At 44.6% G+C, this 17,249-nt stretch overlaps 1 protein-coding gene across 6 annotated transcripts in view; it reads right to left on the bottom strand.

The window, feature by feature from the left end:
* LOC144597234 (alpha-actinin-1) overlaps window positions 1–8,228 on the bottom strand; it is a 197,119-nt gene extending 188,891 nt beyond the window's left edge. For all 6 annotated transcript variants that reach the window (XM_078406287.1, XM_078406285.1, XM_078406291.1 and 3 more), the window contains exon 1: window positions 8,012–8,228. In XM_078406287.1, the coding sequence (XP_078262413.1) occupies window positions 8,012–8,122 (111 nt within the window). In that variant the 5' untranslated portion in view covers window positions 8,123–8,228. The remainder of the gene's footprint in view (window positions 1–8,011) is intronic.
* Between the last annotated feature and the right edge of the window lie 9,021 nt (window positions 8,229–17,249).

Consider the following 17,249-nt stretch of genomic DNA (forward strand, 5'->3'; position numbering starts at 1 on the left):
ATCAGTTTGCCACTGAAAATTAGAAATTGCATTCACAGTGCCATCCAAAAATCCCCAGTGTCTATTGCAATTGATCATTTAAATTTCAGCAAGCCAAAAATTGTCTGCATTTACTTAAGAGGAAATAACTTTGATCATCTGTGTTTCATTTCAAACCCAATGTGTTTTATCTGTAGTTAACAAGTGCAATCTGTTTTCACATTTGCAGCATCCTCTGCATTCCACATTAACAGTATCCATCCAGTTAGCAAACTCTCGCCAAAGTCTACCAGCAGTCAAAATGTGTAGGAAGGAACTGCAGATGCTGGATTAAACCAAAGATAGACACAAAATGCAAGAGTAACTCAGTGGGACAGGTAGCATCTCTGGAGAGAAACGTCATCCATTCCTTCTCTCCAGAGATGCTGCCTGTCCCGTTGAGTTGCTCCAGCTTTATGAGTCTATCTACCTGCAGTCATCTTCAATGGGCTGCCTTTGAGGTGAAGCGTGTACAGAATATATAAAATGTCAGTGTCAGTGTAGTTTAATGACAATATGCAGCATCTGTTAAACACTAGGCTGATCGAGAATGCCCCGTTTCCAATCCTCTACTTGTGCTGAGCTAATGGCTCTCTCAGATGTGACTGTGCAATCAGGCTCAACATCTCTGGATGGGGAAAGAGGGAATTGAAAAGGAAATTATCATGTTCATAAATTATCAGAGCAGAATGAGATCATTTGGCCCATCAAGTCTACTCCACCATTGAATCTTGGCTGATCTATCCTTCCCACTCAACTCCACTCTCCTACCTTCTCCCCATAACCCCTGACATCCGTTCTAATCAGGAATCTGTCAATCTCTGCCCTAAAAATATCCATTGACTTGGCCTCCACAGCCTTCTGTGGCAATGAATTTCACAGATTCACCACCCTCTGACTAAAGAAATGCTTCATTTTCTCCCTTCTAAAGATTCATCCTTTTATTCTGAGGCTCTGCCCTCTGGTGCTAGATTCTCACACAAGTGCAAACGTCAGCTCCATATCCACTCTATCCAGGATTTCACTATTCGGAAAGTTTCAATGAGGTCCCCACTCATCCGTCTAAACTCCAGCGAGTCAAACGCTCATCATATGTTAACCCAATCATCCCGTGGATCTTTTGCGTAATCCTCCTTTGGACCCTCTTCAATGGCTGAACATGCTTCCTCAGATATAGGGCGCAAAGCTAATCACAATACTCCAGCGAGGAATTCTGGCTCAGACACGGACAGGCTTGCCCACACATGAAATGCAGCCAACAGCCAACATCCCAAGTGGCTTCATAACACAAGTTGCAATACACTGGAGGGGGAAATGAAGATAACTTCAGGGGGGTGTGAAGTGTTCTTAAAGATGCAGAAACAAACTGCAGCATGAATTCTGCTGGATTAAATTGCATGGCATGTTAGTGTTGTATGGCACAGAAACAGGGCTCCCGGCCACCAAATGACCAGAATAACCATTTACACCACTCCCATTTTATTCTCCCAATTTTCCCATCAAGCCCTTGCTCTCCAACCTTTCCAAGAGGTACAAGTTACCTACACACTTAATCAACGCGGATTTCTTTCAGATACAGGAGGACCACCAGAGCACCCAGAAGAAACCTACATGGTTAAAGGGAGACTGCACAAACTTCACATGGACAGATATTGGAAGTCTGGGTTGAACCCAGATCGCTGAAGCTGAGAGGCAGCAGCTCTACCTGCTGTACCACTGTGCAACACTTAATTCCTTAGCATTGCAAATCATGCAGCTTTGCTGGGCTGGAATAATTCCAATACATTAGATTTATCTATTCTCGGCATCAACATTGACATGATCAAAGAGATCTGAGACAATTCTTCGAAACACTGCAGTGTCCTTCCACTGACAAATGGATCGAAACTATTTCCAAGCACAAATTTATACGTTGCACCATAATTAAGAAAATGGACTTTTAACACTTGATGCTGAACCCCAGGGACTATCCCTGCTTCTAACTTTTAGAGGATAATGATGGTCCTAAGCCATCAGTTCACAAGGAAGTCTCAATGAAAGGTTTACTGCCCTGTATCTCCATCAACCCATGGTCATGTAATTGAGGTAGGAAGTTTTACTTTAAGATAGAACCTAGTGTGCTGAATGAGAAGGGAACAGTATGAATTGTGCAGATTTATGGCTAAAGTAAAGCAATAATATTTTCTGGACATTTTACATTTGCATTTATTACACAGATGGGAAAGGTTTAGAGGGATATGGGCCAAACACTAGGAGGTGGGATTAGTGTAGATGGGGCATCTTGGACATCTTGGAAAAGTTGTATCTGTGCTGTATGACTAGTCTGAAAAGGGGTCAGGTCGCAAAATATTCCTTCTCTCCAGAGATGCTGCCTGTCCCGCTGAGTTATTCCAGCTTTTTGTGTCTATCTTTGAAACCATGACTATCTGGGTGCATCTCCAAATACATCAATGGGAATGGCAAGATGAGAAAGAAGATCAAGGCCCCAATGATTGATTATAGGTTAAAGTTTTTCCAAGGCAGCTATATCGGAATAGACTTCCACCATCTTACACATGCATTGCAATATATTCCACCTACCATGCAAGAATACACCATTCCAAATTCAGGCACAGCAGCAGAAAACTGCTCAGCAAACAAAGTCTGTTGTTCAGTTTGTGCTCAACAACAACTAGCACTATTCAGCACATCCAACATGATGAAATGTCCCAAGGGGTATAACAGGAGAATTACCAGACAAAATGTCAACAAAAATCGAATGCTGAGCAACTGAGGGTAGATGATCAAGCATTTAGTCAACAGGCATGGACACAAAGTGCTGGGGTAACTCAGCGGGTCAGGCAACACCTCTGGAGAAAACGAATAGGTCACGTTTCGGGTCAGAACCCTTATTCAAAGATAAAGAAAGCCAGAGCAAAATAAGACCGGCAATAGATGACTTCAGGGTGGTATCTATAAAGGCCCGTCATAGGTTAAGGAAGATTTGCGGAACTAGTAGACTGATTAGTGGGCGGGAGGGGAAAAGAACGCAGGAGTTACATGAAATTCTAGAAATAGGCTGGGGTGCACGCTGCCCGAGAAATGCCAGGTGCTATTCCTCCAATTTGCATGTGGCCTCACTCTGACAGTGGAGGCCCAGGATAGAAAGGTAGGTATGGGAATGGGAAGGGGAGTTAAAATGTTTGGCATTCATCAAAGGGCACACTTGACAAGGTTAAGGAGTACCTTCAAGCAGGAGAAGGAGCAACAAATGCAAAGAGATTCAGAGAATTTCAGAGCTCAGGACCAAGATAACTAAATGTTGAGTCAACAATGATTGAGTGATTAAAATCAGAAGTGCCCAGGAGCCAAAGAGAACTACAGGAATGCAGAGACAATGAGGCCTGATGGAGCTGGGCGATCTTCCAGACAAAGGGTGGGGCTTGGGGAAGACCATGGTAGAATGAGAAAGCTAAGGTGAGAATCTTAAAACTGGAGAGTTGCCAGAGCAAGGGACAGTATGGGCCAACATGCATGGTGTAATGGCTGAACAAGACCAGGTCAAATAAACATATGGAAAGCAGAGTTTTGGGTGAGCTCACACTGATGTTGGGTGGAAGATGGTTGGTCAATTGAAATAATCATGTCTACCAGGTAAACATAGAAACATAGAAAATAGGTGCAGGAAGAGGCCATTTGGCCCTTTGAGCCAGCACCGCCATTCATTGTGATCATGGCTGATCATCCACAGTCAGTAACCTGTGCCCAACTTCTCCCCATATCCCTTGATTCCACTAGCCCCCAGAGCTCTATCTAACTCGAAGTAAGAAATAAATAATTTGGCAATGGTGGCCAGAAAACTGCTTGGGGTGGGAATCAAAAACAATGGAGCCATTCTTCCCTACATTTAGCTGTGGGAAATATTTCTGATCACCCAACGTCACATATCAGAAACAAATCGGACAGTGGAGCAAGACAGGGAGATGCTTGTGTGACAGAACTGCCCATCATTACCCTATTAGTTACGATGAATACCTTCTAATGTGCATCAAAAAAATTCAATAAACTAGGTTTTTTCTTTAAATTTTTCATTGCAACAATATAAAGAATCTTAACACGAGTTGAAAAGGTGTACAGTGTACAGTAAGTGTTCGCTTAATTTAGAAGATTGAGGGGGGATCTTATAGAAACTTACAAAATTCTGAAGGGGTTGGACAGGCTAAATGCAGGAAGATTGTTCCCGATGTTGGGGAAGTCCAGAACAAGGGGTCACAGTTTAAGGATAAGGGGGAAGTCTTTTAGGACCAAGATGAGAAAGTTTTTTTTCACACAGAGAGTGGTGAATCTGTGGAATTCTCTGCCACAGAAGGTAGTTGAGGCCAGTTCATTGGCTATATTTAAGAGGGAGTTAGATGTGGCCCTTGTGGCTAAAGGGATCAGGGGGTATGGAGAGAAGGCAGGTACAGGATACTGAGTTGGATGATCAGCCATGATCATATTGAATGGCGGTGCAGGCTCGAAGGGCCGAATGACCTACTCCTGCAACTATTTTCTATGTTCTATTTTCTATGTAATACACTACATAATATCTGCCTTCTCATAAAGACTCAGGTTTTCGCCAATCATCAACTGAAATTAGTTGGTTTCTCCCACTCAGTATGTGCAGACACACATGTCAGCGTCAAACAGGAAACAGACCCTTCAGCTCACCACGTCCAGTTTTCTCCATCTACACTAATCCCATTTGCCCACATTTGATCAATATCCTATCATGCTACACCTATTTAAGTGCCTGTCTAAATGTCTTTTTAACCTAGTGATTAAATTTGAATCCAGCATCTCCTTTGGCAACGGGTGACGGGTGACACTGTGTTAAAAAAAACAACTTTCCTCTGAAATCCCCTTTAAAACTCCTTCCTCGCACCTTAAACCGATGCCCTCTTGTTTCCGATGTCCTTGCCATGGAGCTATCAAAATTACATTCAAGTCAAAGCTGTAACACTGTACATTCCTTCTGGATTATTATACTGCAGATGATCTGTGATGTGGAATGTAATAAAGTTGTATTCTGCAAAACGGCCCATAAAGCTGCCAGCATTTGATATCTGGAGCATGTGAGAAGAGGAGGAGGAGGAGGAGGAGGAGGAGGAGGGAAGTGGAGCTCAGTCTCTGATATTACGTACAATTTCAGAAGAAGCATTTCAAAAGGAGAGAGCTCAAGAATTGTAATATAATTCAACATTCCTGCTTTTGTGCTATATACCCCAGAAGTGCAGCTTTGTAGGTTAATTGGCTTGGTAAAGTTAAAAATTGACCCTAGTGTGTGGAGATAATGTTAGCGTGCGGGGATCGCTGGTCGGCGCGGACCCGATGGGCCGAAGGGCCTGTTTCCGCGCTGTATCTCTAAACTAAACTAAACTCAACAGTACATTTTTAAAAATAGAACAGTCCTGAAAACTCACAGATGTAATTGTTTCCATATAGGCATAGAGCTTTGGGGAGCGAGTGGATGTCAAATAATTTATGTAAAAATCACAGATCAAAGGACAACACTAGGCTATAACAAACCATGAAATCAACAACAAAAAGAAGAAATCAAACACAGATAATCACAAAAACAAATCAGAGTGTAACAAATGTCAGAAGATTGTTACAACATTTTGGAATAACTCAGCGGGACAGGCAACATCTCTGGAGAAGGAATGGGTGACTTTTTGGGTCAAGACCCTTCTTCAGTTTGTGTCTATCCTCAGTTTAAACCAGCATCCGCAGTTCCCTCATATACTGTAATAAATGTCACATTGAACTGCATTGAAAGAATACAGTCATCATATGAAAACACAACAGGAAGACAGCATCACTTGTCTATTGCCAGTGACGTCTACACCCCATTTATTCAGAAAAGCTCATTTCTACAGCATGACTTACACCATTTAGTTGTTTTTTAAAAATACTCAGAGTTTCTCTTAATATTTCAAACAGGGGCACGCGGCACTACAAACAATTTCTAAAGAAGTTACCCTCCTCTCTTCAAACATTTCAGGCCATTCCTCGAGGCCTGATAAACAAGAGAGAAGCAGAAGATTAAAAGAAAAGCCTCAGTCACCTTCACTCACTCACAATGACAAGAGTATTTTTGCTGGCCACACCATTTATTTGAAGGAAAGCAGTGAAGAAAAGTCACTGCTTTCCTAGGTCAAAAATTCAGACATTTAAAATGATGTATACCTAATAGAGTGAAATGACCTAATCCAAGAAACCTCTGGCCAAGACAAATCAAACAGAATGAGTGTTACCATTTTTGGACATGACCGTACAGTATTAACCCAACCCTCATACTTCTCAAACTCTTAACAGCTCAAAGATATTTCCCAACGTTGTCTGAAAGGTATCAGACAGAACAAGTTCATACCACTGAAAATCCATTTGTGTCATTTTCTTTTTTTTTAAATGAGGAATGGTATATTGGTTTAGATCAGACAGAAGAGGCTGTGATTTTTAGGTTGAGAAAAAAAAACATGTTTAAAAAAAAAAGGCACAGTTTATGACACTTTAAAACAACAGATCCCAGACAGTATAGCTAAGGACGAACAGCTTCCTATTACACGCTTTCCCATTGAGTTTGTCCACTCTCTATAGTATTCAAATGCACTCAAAGAATAGTTGGGAGGAGGTGGAGAAAGGAGGGGAAGTAGTGTGGGTGACTCAAAATAAACAGCGGTAGCTGGTACAGAAGGTATCAGACCTCGAAAAAGAATTTTACTTGATTAGCCTCTGTTTGCTTTCTGCCTCGTGTCTGACATTGAAACGGCTCAAGGTGAGATCAGAGGACTCTCCCAGTGTCAATAAGGCCAGGTGAGAAGAGAAAAGCGTGACCGCTTCGGCCTTTGCAAGTGTCCAGAATTCTCAGCAGCATGAACCCTCGGTGTGATTAAAACACAACGCTGGGCTTTCACATTCTTCAAGGGAGAGAGAGAGAGAGAGAGAGAGAGAGAGAGACGCACTTCGGGCCACTCCTACAATAGCCGGTGGAGAAGTTAAAGAGGAGAGTGGGCTTAAAGCATTTTAAGAGGAACAGATATTTGGGCTGGTAGACACAAAATGCTGGAGTAACTCAGCAGGTCAGGCAGCATCTCAGGAGAGAAGGAATGGGTGACGTTTCAGGTCGAGACCCTTCTTCAGACTGAAGAACGTCACCCATTCCTTCTCTCCTGAGATGCTGCCTGACCCGCTGAGTTACTCCAGCATTTTGTGTCTACTTTCGATTTAAACCAGCATCTGCAGGGGTTTTTTTCCTAGATATTTGGGCTGTCTGAACTGCATGGTGCAATATTTTAAATACTACTCAGACAAGCCTGGAGAACGTTGGAAATCAGATTTATATATATTTAGGCTGGCATGGAGATTTCCTGTGTAAAGCCAGGACTACACACAGGTCCGGCTCACTTTTCCCACGACCTCACTTGAGAAAGGGGGGGGGGTGGAAGAGAAAATCCCCCTATATTAAAAATACATATTTTGTCCCTTCAAAACTAATAGTTATCATCCTCTGACTGTGTGCGGCCGGGGGATGCATTGCCCACCAAGACAGTGCAGCGACCAACTAACTGTTGCATTCTCAACTCCAGTAGACCCCCCCCCCCCCTACTCTCCGGGCAGCTCCTCCATCCCTCGCCCGACCCCAGAACACCTTACTTCACCGGCGAATGTCTGATGAAAAGAATTAGCACCTCCAATCTCCAGCTCCCACAGTTACTGCCTGCCCTTCCAGACCACCCCCCCCCCCCCTGCCAGAGTGTCCATTTACAAAGACAAGGACGATTAAAGACTGGCTCCTATGCTAAGTTTATATAATAACCCGAAGGCGCCGGGTCATTAAATGGTTGTCATTTAACCGAAGTGGCAATGTGAGCAAGGAAGATAATGCTTTGATCCTTTACGTGGATCTCGCCGGCTGTGCGGAGATCAGAAGCACCCTCACCCTCACCCACACACACAGCGCAATGCTACTCGCCTTTCTCTGCTGCTTTTCCCAGGCTGGGTCCAATAAAAGGTCCCTGTTCCAGTCATCCTCCGGCTGCATATAGTCTTCAGACTGCGAGTGGTCCGATTCGTTAAGATCCATGCTTTCTTTCGCCTTTCGTGCCTCGCTGCGGGTTGCAAGGTAGAACTCCGCACTCTTCTCTCTCTCTCTCTCTCACTCTCACTGCAGCGCTCTCCTCTCCTCTACTCTCCACTCCACAGTCACACAGACACCCAGCTCCGCCCCCCCCTCTCTCTCACCCGCGGAAATACCGCCCCTTCCCACTCCCATTGCTGGAGAGCCCCGTCCATCACTCCCGTCCATTTGCGCCGGTGTGGCTGGGTTAAAGGTTTCAAAAGAGGGGAAATCTCTCCCCATGTGGCGGGCAGCTATCACCGGACCGTGCCGGGGCAAGAGGGGCATCTGCAATCTTTCATTAATCCTTCGCAAACCCAGCACGTTCAGACAAAGTGATAAACGCAGCGAAGAGGCAATTGCTAGAAGTCAGATACGATTTCCCTCTCTGTCAATGCTGCATTTGCTCAGAGAGAAAGATAAAATAAGTGGGGTCACATTGGCAAATATCAATTGGTTGTATAAAGTTGGTGTTCTTGTGATAATCTTGCAAGGGCGAAAATACAGTAAGACAAATAGAAGATGGATACAAAAAGCTGGAGTAACTCAGGTCAGGCAGCATCTCTGGGGAAAAGAAATATGTGACATTTCGGGTCGAGACCCTTCTTCAGACAAATATCTGCACTGTGATGAATAAAGAACAAATACCACGCCGAGTGGCAAAGGACACTGTAAGAGGTTAACTCGATGGACAAAGATCAGGTAGCTAGCTGGTCTATTGGAAATTTTTCCTAACTGGAAAATTGTGCATTTTGATACAAAAGGCAGTTTTTTACAATAAAATGAATGGGGAAAACTTTATATTAGAGTGATCAGATTCTCCTTGCGAACAGATCTGAATAAACCTGCCGTCATCGAAGAAACATTACAAAAAATAATTTCAATGTAGGTCGGGTGGTCATTGGGACTTTAAATGTGTTCCTTGTGGAAGGGCCCACTGAACACAAATATAAGGTTTTGAAGAAGGGTCTCGACCCGAAACGTCACCCATTCCTTCTCTCCTGAGATGCTGCCTGACCTGCTGAGTTACTCCAGCATTTTGTGAATAAATACCTTCGATTTGTACCAGCATCTGCAGTTATTTTCTTATACAAATATAAGGTACACGCATGGGAAAGGTCACGTGTTCCCATCCATTCCCATCACATCCATGGCTGCCTGGATACAAAAGAAGTAGAAACAAGGAACTGCAGACGCTGATTTATACCAAAGATTGTTACAAAGTGCCGGGGTAACTCAGTGGTTCAGGCAGCATCTCTGGAGAAAAGGGATGGGTGATGTTTTGGGTCGGGACCTTTCTTCAGATATGTGCCTGTAAAGCTGCAGCAAGCAAGGATTTCATTGTTTTGGTTCATACCTGATGCATATGATAAATAAACACACTGAAGGGTCCCAACCCGAAAAGTCACCCATCCCTTTTCTCCGGAGATGCTGCCTGACCTGCTGAGTTACTCCAACACTTTGTGCCTATCTTGGGTACTAAATAAGTCGTACTGTAATTTATACAAGATCTTTACGTGATCACAGCCAGGTACTGCCTGCTGTTTATGAGTCCTTACCAAAGGAAGAATATATTTGGCCTAGAGACAAATGAGGGAGGTTTGTTAGATTCATTCCAGGGATGGAGGGAAGTGGAGAGGTCCAAATGCAGAAATTAAATGCACTGAGCCTACATTTGTAGTAGCTTACAAGATAGCAGAGTGATCTCATTGAAATACTGAATTCATAAGATGCTTGATAATGTTGCAAACAATGGCCAAACAATGCCCCCTCTTTGGAGGTTATAAATAGAGACCCTCACACAGCTGCAATGTCTTCTTTAAGTTTGCTAATGATACCACAATTGTTGGATAAATGACCGAATAATTTGCGGACATAAGTGGCTAATATCCTCAAAGATCCACTCCACCTTGGTCATAATCTCTTCTTGCTGCTGCCAGTGGGAAGAAGGTACAGGAGGAGCATGAGAACCATTACCTTCAAGTTCAACAACAACTTCCTCTCATCAACCATCAGGCCCTTGAGGCACAGCACAACGCCACCCCAGCACTGAACCACTACAGAACTTCCACCCCCACATTTGCTTTACATACTTTGACCTTTGCTCTATCATGGTCTAATTTCTTAGAATAATTAACAATTCAATACATATTTGCATCTAATGTGACTGTAAAGCTGCAGCAAGTAAGAATTTCATTGTTCTGGTTCATACCTGGTGCATATGACATAAATATTCTGGTTCCTCGATGGACACAAAGTGCTGGGGTAAGTCATCATCTCAGGAGAAAAAGGATGGGTGATGTTTCGGGTCGGAAACCCTTCTTCAGACTGGTTCCGACCCAAAACATCATTCATCCGTTTTCTCCAGCGATGCTGCCTGACCTGCTGACTTACTCCAGCACTTTGTGTCTATCTTTGATACAAACCAGCATCTGCAGTTCTTTTCTACACTCTTGCTCCTTCATTTTATACCAGATTAAGAACATTCCCTTCACGCAGAAGACTATGGAATTCGTTAAGGATACTCTAATATATTCAAGGCTGAGATCAATAGATGTTTTGAATGCGCAGGCGATGGAAGGAAATGACACAAATTTGAAATTGAGACAGATTCACCATCAATTATTGGAGCAGGCCCAAAGAGCCAATTGGTCCATGAAATAGGAATAGGCCAAACTGTCCAATTCTTATAGTGTAATGTAAACACAGTTACCATCATCTTTCAACATTGAATACACATTAACTACACATTAAGGTACTGGAGTAACTCAGCAATTTAAGCAGCATCTCTGGAGAATATGGACAGAGGACGTTTCATGTCAGGACCATTCATCATACTGAGTGTAGTAAGGGGGGGGGGGGGGGGGGGGTGGAGAAACTACAGACATAACTAGGGTCCTGATCAGAAACGTCGACTATCCATGTTCCCCAATGATGCTACCTGACGCGTTGAGATTCTTTCTTCAGATATTTCAGACCCTTCGTGTATTTTATTGTAAACTAGCATCCGCATTTGTGTCTAAAAATGGACAGCACAGCGGCTGGAGATCCTGACCTTGGGTGCTGGCTGTGTGGGGTCTGCACGTTCTCCCTGTGTTTCCTCCCACATGTGTGGGTTTGTAGGTTAATTGGCCTATGTAAATTGCCCCTTGCGTGTAAGAAATGGATGAGAAAGTGGGATAACGTAGAACTAATGTGAACGGTGGTCGATGGTCAGCGTGGATTTGGTGGGCCGGAGGGCCTGTTTCCATGCTGTATCTCTAACCTAAACAACAAGTACATTAAATGCGTGTCCCACAATGGGATTAATGGATTGAGCATTGATCTAACCGTTAAAACCTTTACAATGAACTATGCATCAGAATGGCACTGAAGTGGGCAGCGCCTCACAGAGAGAAAGTTGCTGTCACAACGAGCTCAGGGAACGAAGAGAAGGCTCGGTCCTCTGACTTCAGCCGAGGAGCAAGGGGAAGGTTCAGTACAGAGTTTGTTATCTGAAGGCTGAAGGCTGGTAATATAATTGCAAAAACCTTCGCAGTTTTCCTTTGATTACACTTCAGGGAGGCGGACCAGAGAGATTGTGGGCCAGGTGACTAGGGGTGACTGCAGTACTTAATATGCTTATTCTTTAATACGCTTGTTGTTTGGTTTAGTTGAGATAGGTTTTGTCAGGTACAGCGCTCCGGTCAAAACTTCAGATTTTGTGCAAAGGTTTGCGTTAAAGTTTGAGATGCAGCGGATGCTCAACTCATTGCCCAGTAAGATCGATTTCAAGGACTCTCTGAAGTGAATATAAAGTGGAAATACAGTGAATGGAAATGAAAATGAAATATCGACGCGACCATTGCTCAGAACCTAATTGTTTCCGAGGTGGTTTCGGGGAATGACAGAAACGTCGCTACTCCCAGCTTGGGCCACCAACTCCCAGCTCGGGCCACCAACTCCCAGCTCGGGCCACCAACTCCCAGCTCGGGCCACCAACTCCCAGCTCGGGCCACCAACTCCCAGCTCGGGCCACCAACTCCCAGCTCAGGCCACCAACTCATCTCAAAGGCCATTTACAAAGCGAAGAGAGTGTTTCAGTGGGATTCTCCCTCCGTTTCCTGATTGTATGTAGATGCACGTCTCAGCGTTCCCGGCTGCACTGCAGGGAGGGAGGGAGGGAGGGGGGCGTGGATTTGCAAAAAGCACATATCTTGTTCCAGAATCAGAAATTCTTTCCTTCTGCCGTAAAGATCGCGGATTAGGCAAACACGTTGCCCCGGCTCTCTCGCTGAGTTCACCCTGCGACCAAATACGTGCATTCCACAGATTGCTGCCAAACCTCCCTCTCTCTCTCTCTCCCACTCTCACCCCCTCCCTCACCCTCACCCTCACCCCCTCCCTCACCCTCACCCCCTCCCTCACCCTCCCTCCCTCTCCCCCTCTCCATCCCTCCCTCTCTCTCCCTCCCTCTCGCAGTGGCGCAGATACAAAATATGCAGAGCAGGATGAGCGTGGGTCTCGGACGCTGCCTAGCCGGGGGATTTCTTTGCCATCTAAGGTAGTCTCCCATTTCCCAACACAGCCACACTCCGAACAAAAACCCGCCTCCACAAAAAAACGAGGGTATAAAGCGCAGAAAACTCGCTACCATATAAGGGAAAAATTAAAAAGGGCTGGAGGTGACGTTAACCAGTTGCACGTTTGAGACAAGACACATTGCGAGGAGGGGGGAAAAAACAACTTTAGACTAACCCAGAGCCACACACTGAGACTGGTGCCAACCCGCCCGCACTTGTTAGCGGCTATTCGGGTAGACAGCCAGCTAGCATTGTTAGCATTGCAACCAGCTAGTGAAGTTTTATTTACAGTGGTCGTTAAGGCAGCAGTGTACCATAGCCCATAAATCCTAACAGGACGGTACAGGTAGTGAAGGAAAAACAATCTCCTTTCACATGTTAGTTGGGACTCCCTCTTTGGGCGCAGTGGGTGAAATATACCGTGTGCTCCCTGGCTTCACAGGGGCTGTTCAAAAAAATTGGCTTCACTGGGGAATGAAGGGGGAGTGATATCAAAGGAGTATGTAAGAAAATAACTGCAGACGGACTTGGTGGGCCGAAAAGGCCTGTTTCCGGCTGTATATATATGATATGATATGCTGGTACATCAATGGAGCATGTAGCGATGTGAAAACGAAACTGCAGCTGTGAGAAATCTGAAATAAAAAGCAGAAGAGGTTGGGAACACCCAACCAGTCAGGCAGCACCCATGGGGAGAGAAATAGAAACGGAATCATAACGGCAGCATGAAGTCAGCAAGCCATGAGTTAAGAGAGGGGCAAGCGCAGGGCCGTCTTAACGCATGGGCCTGATGGGCACTTGCCCGGGGGCCCCACGAGCATAGGGGCCCCATGCTGATCTGTGTATGTTAAGTGACTTGCAATAAATAAATACTACTTTAAAAATGTAGGTTCAATAAGTGCTTTAATCGCAACATTTTCAGGTCACTAAGTGCTTCCCACAGCGATCTGTTAGTGCTTTTTGCAACAATGTAGCACCCTAAGTCCATCGCTAAGTGCTTTTTGGTAAGTGCTTTGGGCCCATAATGCTGTAAAAACGACCCTGGGAAAGCGTATTTAATTGTCATATGTACCAAAACGGAACAGTTGCATTCTTACAACATCACAAGAGATTTGCAACCAGTACACAATGGATAATATAAACAAAGTTAAATAATTTTTTAAAAAAAATTATAGTGCAAAATAAAACCAAGACCAAAAGACAGTTGGAGGTTCAAAATGTAGTTGGTGTTTGTAGTGTTCGATAGACTGATGGCTGTTGGGAAGAAGCTGTCCCTGAATCTTGACGTCATGGTTTTCTTGACTCCCAAACCTTCTTCTGGATGGCAAGAGGGGAATGATATCTCACCATCACCATCTCTCACCATGATATCTCAAATGATATCTCACCATCACCCACCATCACTATCAGTGGGCCTTTGATGGTGCTGGCTGCTTTTTTAAGGCAGCACTTCCTATAGATCCATTCCATAGGAGGGAGGTCAGTACCTGTGATGGACCGGGCGGCGGTGTCCACTCTTTGTAATCTCCTTCCTTCCTTCCTGGGTGTTCCAGTCGCTGAACCAGGCTGTGATGCAACCAGTTAATATGCCTGTAAACCTGTAGAAGTTCAAGAGCATATTCGTCAACATAGTTCAGATGAGTTTAGTTTATGGTCACGTGCACTGTTACAGTGAAAAGCTTTTATTGTGTGCTAACCTGTCAGCAGAAAGACAATACATGATCACAATCAAGCCTTTCACAGTGTACAGATACATAAGGGAATAACGTTTACTGCAAGATATAGCCAGTAAAGTCCGATCAAAGAAAAATCCGAGGGTCACCAATGAGGTAGATAGTATTTCAGGACTGGTCTCTAGTTGCAGTAGGATGGTTCAGTTGTATGATAACAGCTGGGAAGAAACTGTCCCTGAATTTGGAGGTGTGCATTTTCACACTTCTATACCTTTGCCCAGTGGGAGAGGGGAGAAGAGGAAGTGTCCAGGGTGCGTCTTGTCATAGAGTCATGGAGTGATACAGTGTGGAAACAGGCCCTTCGACCCAACTCGCCCACACCGCCAACAATGTCCCAGATACACAAGTCCCACTTGCCTGCGCTTGGTCGATATCCCTCCAAACCTGTCCTATCCAGTTATCTGTCTAACTGTTTCTCAAATGATGGGATAGTCCCAGCCTCAATGACCTCCTCTGGCAGCTTGTTCCATACACCCACCACCCTTTGTGTGAAAAAGTTACCCCACCGATTCCTATTAAATCTTTTCCCCTTCACTTTGAACCCGTGTCCTCGATTCCCCTACTCTGGGCAAAAGACTGTGCATCTACCCGATCTATTCCTCTCATGATTTTGTATACCTCTATAAGATCTCCCCTCATCCTCCTGCACTCCATGGAATATAGACCCAGCCTACTCAACCTCTCCCTATAGCTCACACCCTCTAGTCCTGGCAACATCCTTGTAAATCTTTTCTGAACCCTTTCAAGCTTGACAATATCTTTCCTATAACATGGTGCCCAGAACTGAACACAATACTCTAAATGCGGTTTAAGAATAAGGGATAGGCCATTTAGAATGGAGATTAGGAAAAACTTTTTCAGTCAGTGTTGTAAATCTGGAATTCACTGCCTCAGAAGGCAGTGGAGGCCAAGTCTCTGAATGCATTCAAGAGAGAACTAGATAGAGCTCTTAAGGATAGCAGAGTCAGGGGGTATGGGGAGAAGGCAGGAACGGGGTACTGATTGAGAATGATCAGCCATGATCACATTGAATGGTGGTGCTGGCTCGAAGGGCTAAATGGCCTACTCCTGCACCTATTGTCTCACCAAAGTCTTATACAACTGCAACGTGACCTCCCAACTTTTATACTCAATACTCTGACTGATAAAGGCCAAAGGGCCAAAAGCCTTTTTGACCACCTTATCTATCTGCGCCTCGACCTTCAAGAAAACATGCACCTGTACTCGTAGATCCCTCTGCTCTACAACACTACCCAGAGGCCAACCATTTACTGTGTAGGTCCTGCCCTTGCTTGACGTCCCAAAATGCAACACCTCACATTTTTCTGTATTAAATTCCATCAAGCATTCCTCTGCCCACCTGGCCAATCAATCCAGGTTCTGCTGCAATCTTTCACAACCATCTTCACTATCTGCAAAACCACTAACTTTTGTATCATCAGCAAACTTGCTAATCATGCCTTGTAGGTTCTCATCCAAATTATTGATGTAGATGACAAACAGTAACGGACCCAGCGCCAAACCCTGGGGCACACCACTAGTTACAGGCCTCCAATCCAAGAAGCAACCTTCCACCATCACCCTCTGCTTCCTTCCATGGAGCCAATTTGCTATCCATTCAGCTATCTCTCCTTGGATCCCATGCGATCTAACCTTTCACAGCAGCCAACCATACAGAACCTTGTCAAACACCTCACTGAAGTCCATGTACACAACATCTACAGCTCTGCCCTCATCAACCTTTTTGGTCACGTCTTCAAAAAAAATCAATCAGATTTGGGAGACGCGACCTTCCACATACAAAACCATGCTGACTATCCCTAATCAGCCCTTGCCCATCCAAATGCCTGTATATCCTATCCCTCAGAATACTCTCCAGTAACTTACCAACTACAGATGTTAAGCTCATTGGCCTATAGTTTCCAGCATTTTCCCTGCAGCCCTTCTTGAAAAGAGGCACAACATTTGCCACCCTCCAGCCTTCCGGCACCTCTCCTGTATTTAAGGACTCGTAAATTTCAACCAGGGCTCCCGCAATTTCCATTCTAGTTTCCCGCAATGCCCTCGGATATATCTGATTAGGCCCTGGAGATTTGTCTACCTTCATACGCGACAATATCTTCAGTACTTTTTCAACGGTTACCCCGACTGCTCTCGAGACACTTCCAATGACTGCTCCAATTTCCTCTGTCTTACTGTCTTTCTCCTCAGTAAATACAGAGAAATACTCATTTAGTACCTTGCCCATCTCCTGTGGCTCCACAAAGAGGTGACTGCTTTGATTCCTAAGAGGTCCTACTCTCTCTCTAGTTCCCCTTTTCCCCCTTATGTATTGATAAAATCTTTTGGGATTGTCCTTAATGCTACCCACCAGAGCTATCTCCTGGCCCCTTTTTGCCCTTCTAATTTCCTTTTTTAGTTTAGTCCTTGGTTCCCCAAACTGCTCCAGGGATGCACCTGATCACCACGGATGCCTATAACTGTCCCATGCATCCTTCTTATTTTTGACTAATGTCTCAATTTCCCTCGTCAGCCAAGCTTCCTTATGTTTGCCTGCTTTGCCCTTCATTCTAAAGGGAAAGTACACATCCTGAGCTTTCTTCAGTACACTTTTAAAAACATTCCACTTGGCCGATGCTCCCTTCCCCTCAAATAACCTGCTCCAGTCAACTTGAGCGAGACCTTCTCTCAGACCCTCAAAGTTGGCCTTACCCCAGTTGAGCATTTTAATATGTGGACCCTCTCCGTCCCTATCCATAACTATCTTACTGCTAATGACCTAATCAAACTGCAGTCACT

Source organism: Rhinoraja longicauda, chromosome 10 (assembly GCF_053455715.1).
Source record: "Rhinoraja longicauda isolate Sanriku21f chromosome 10, sRhiLon1.1, whole genome shotgun sequence".
Taxonomy (NCBI): Eukaryota; Metazoa; Chordata; class Chondrichthyes; order Rajiformes; family Arhynchobatidae; genus Rhinoraja; species Rhinoraja longicauda.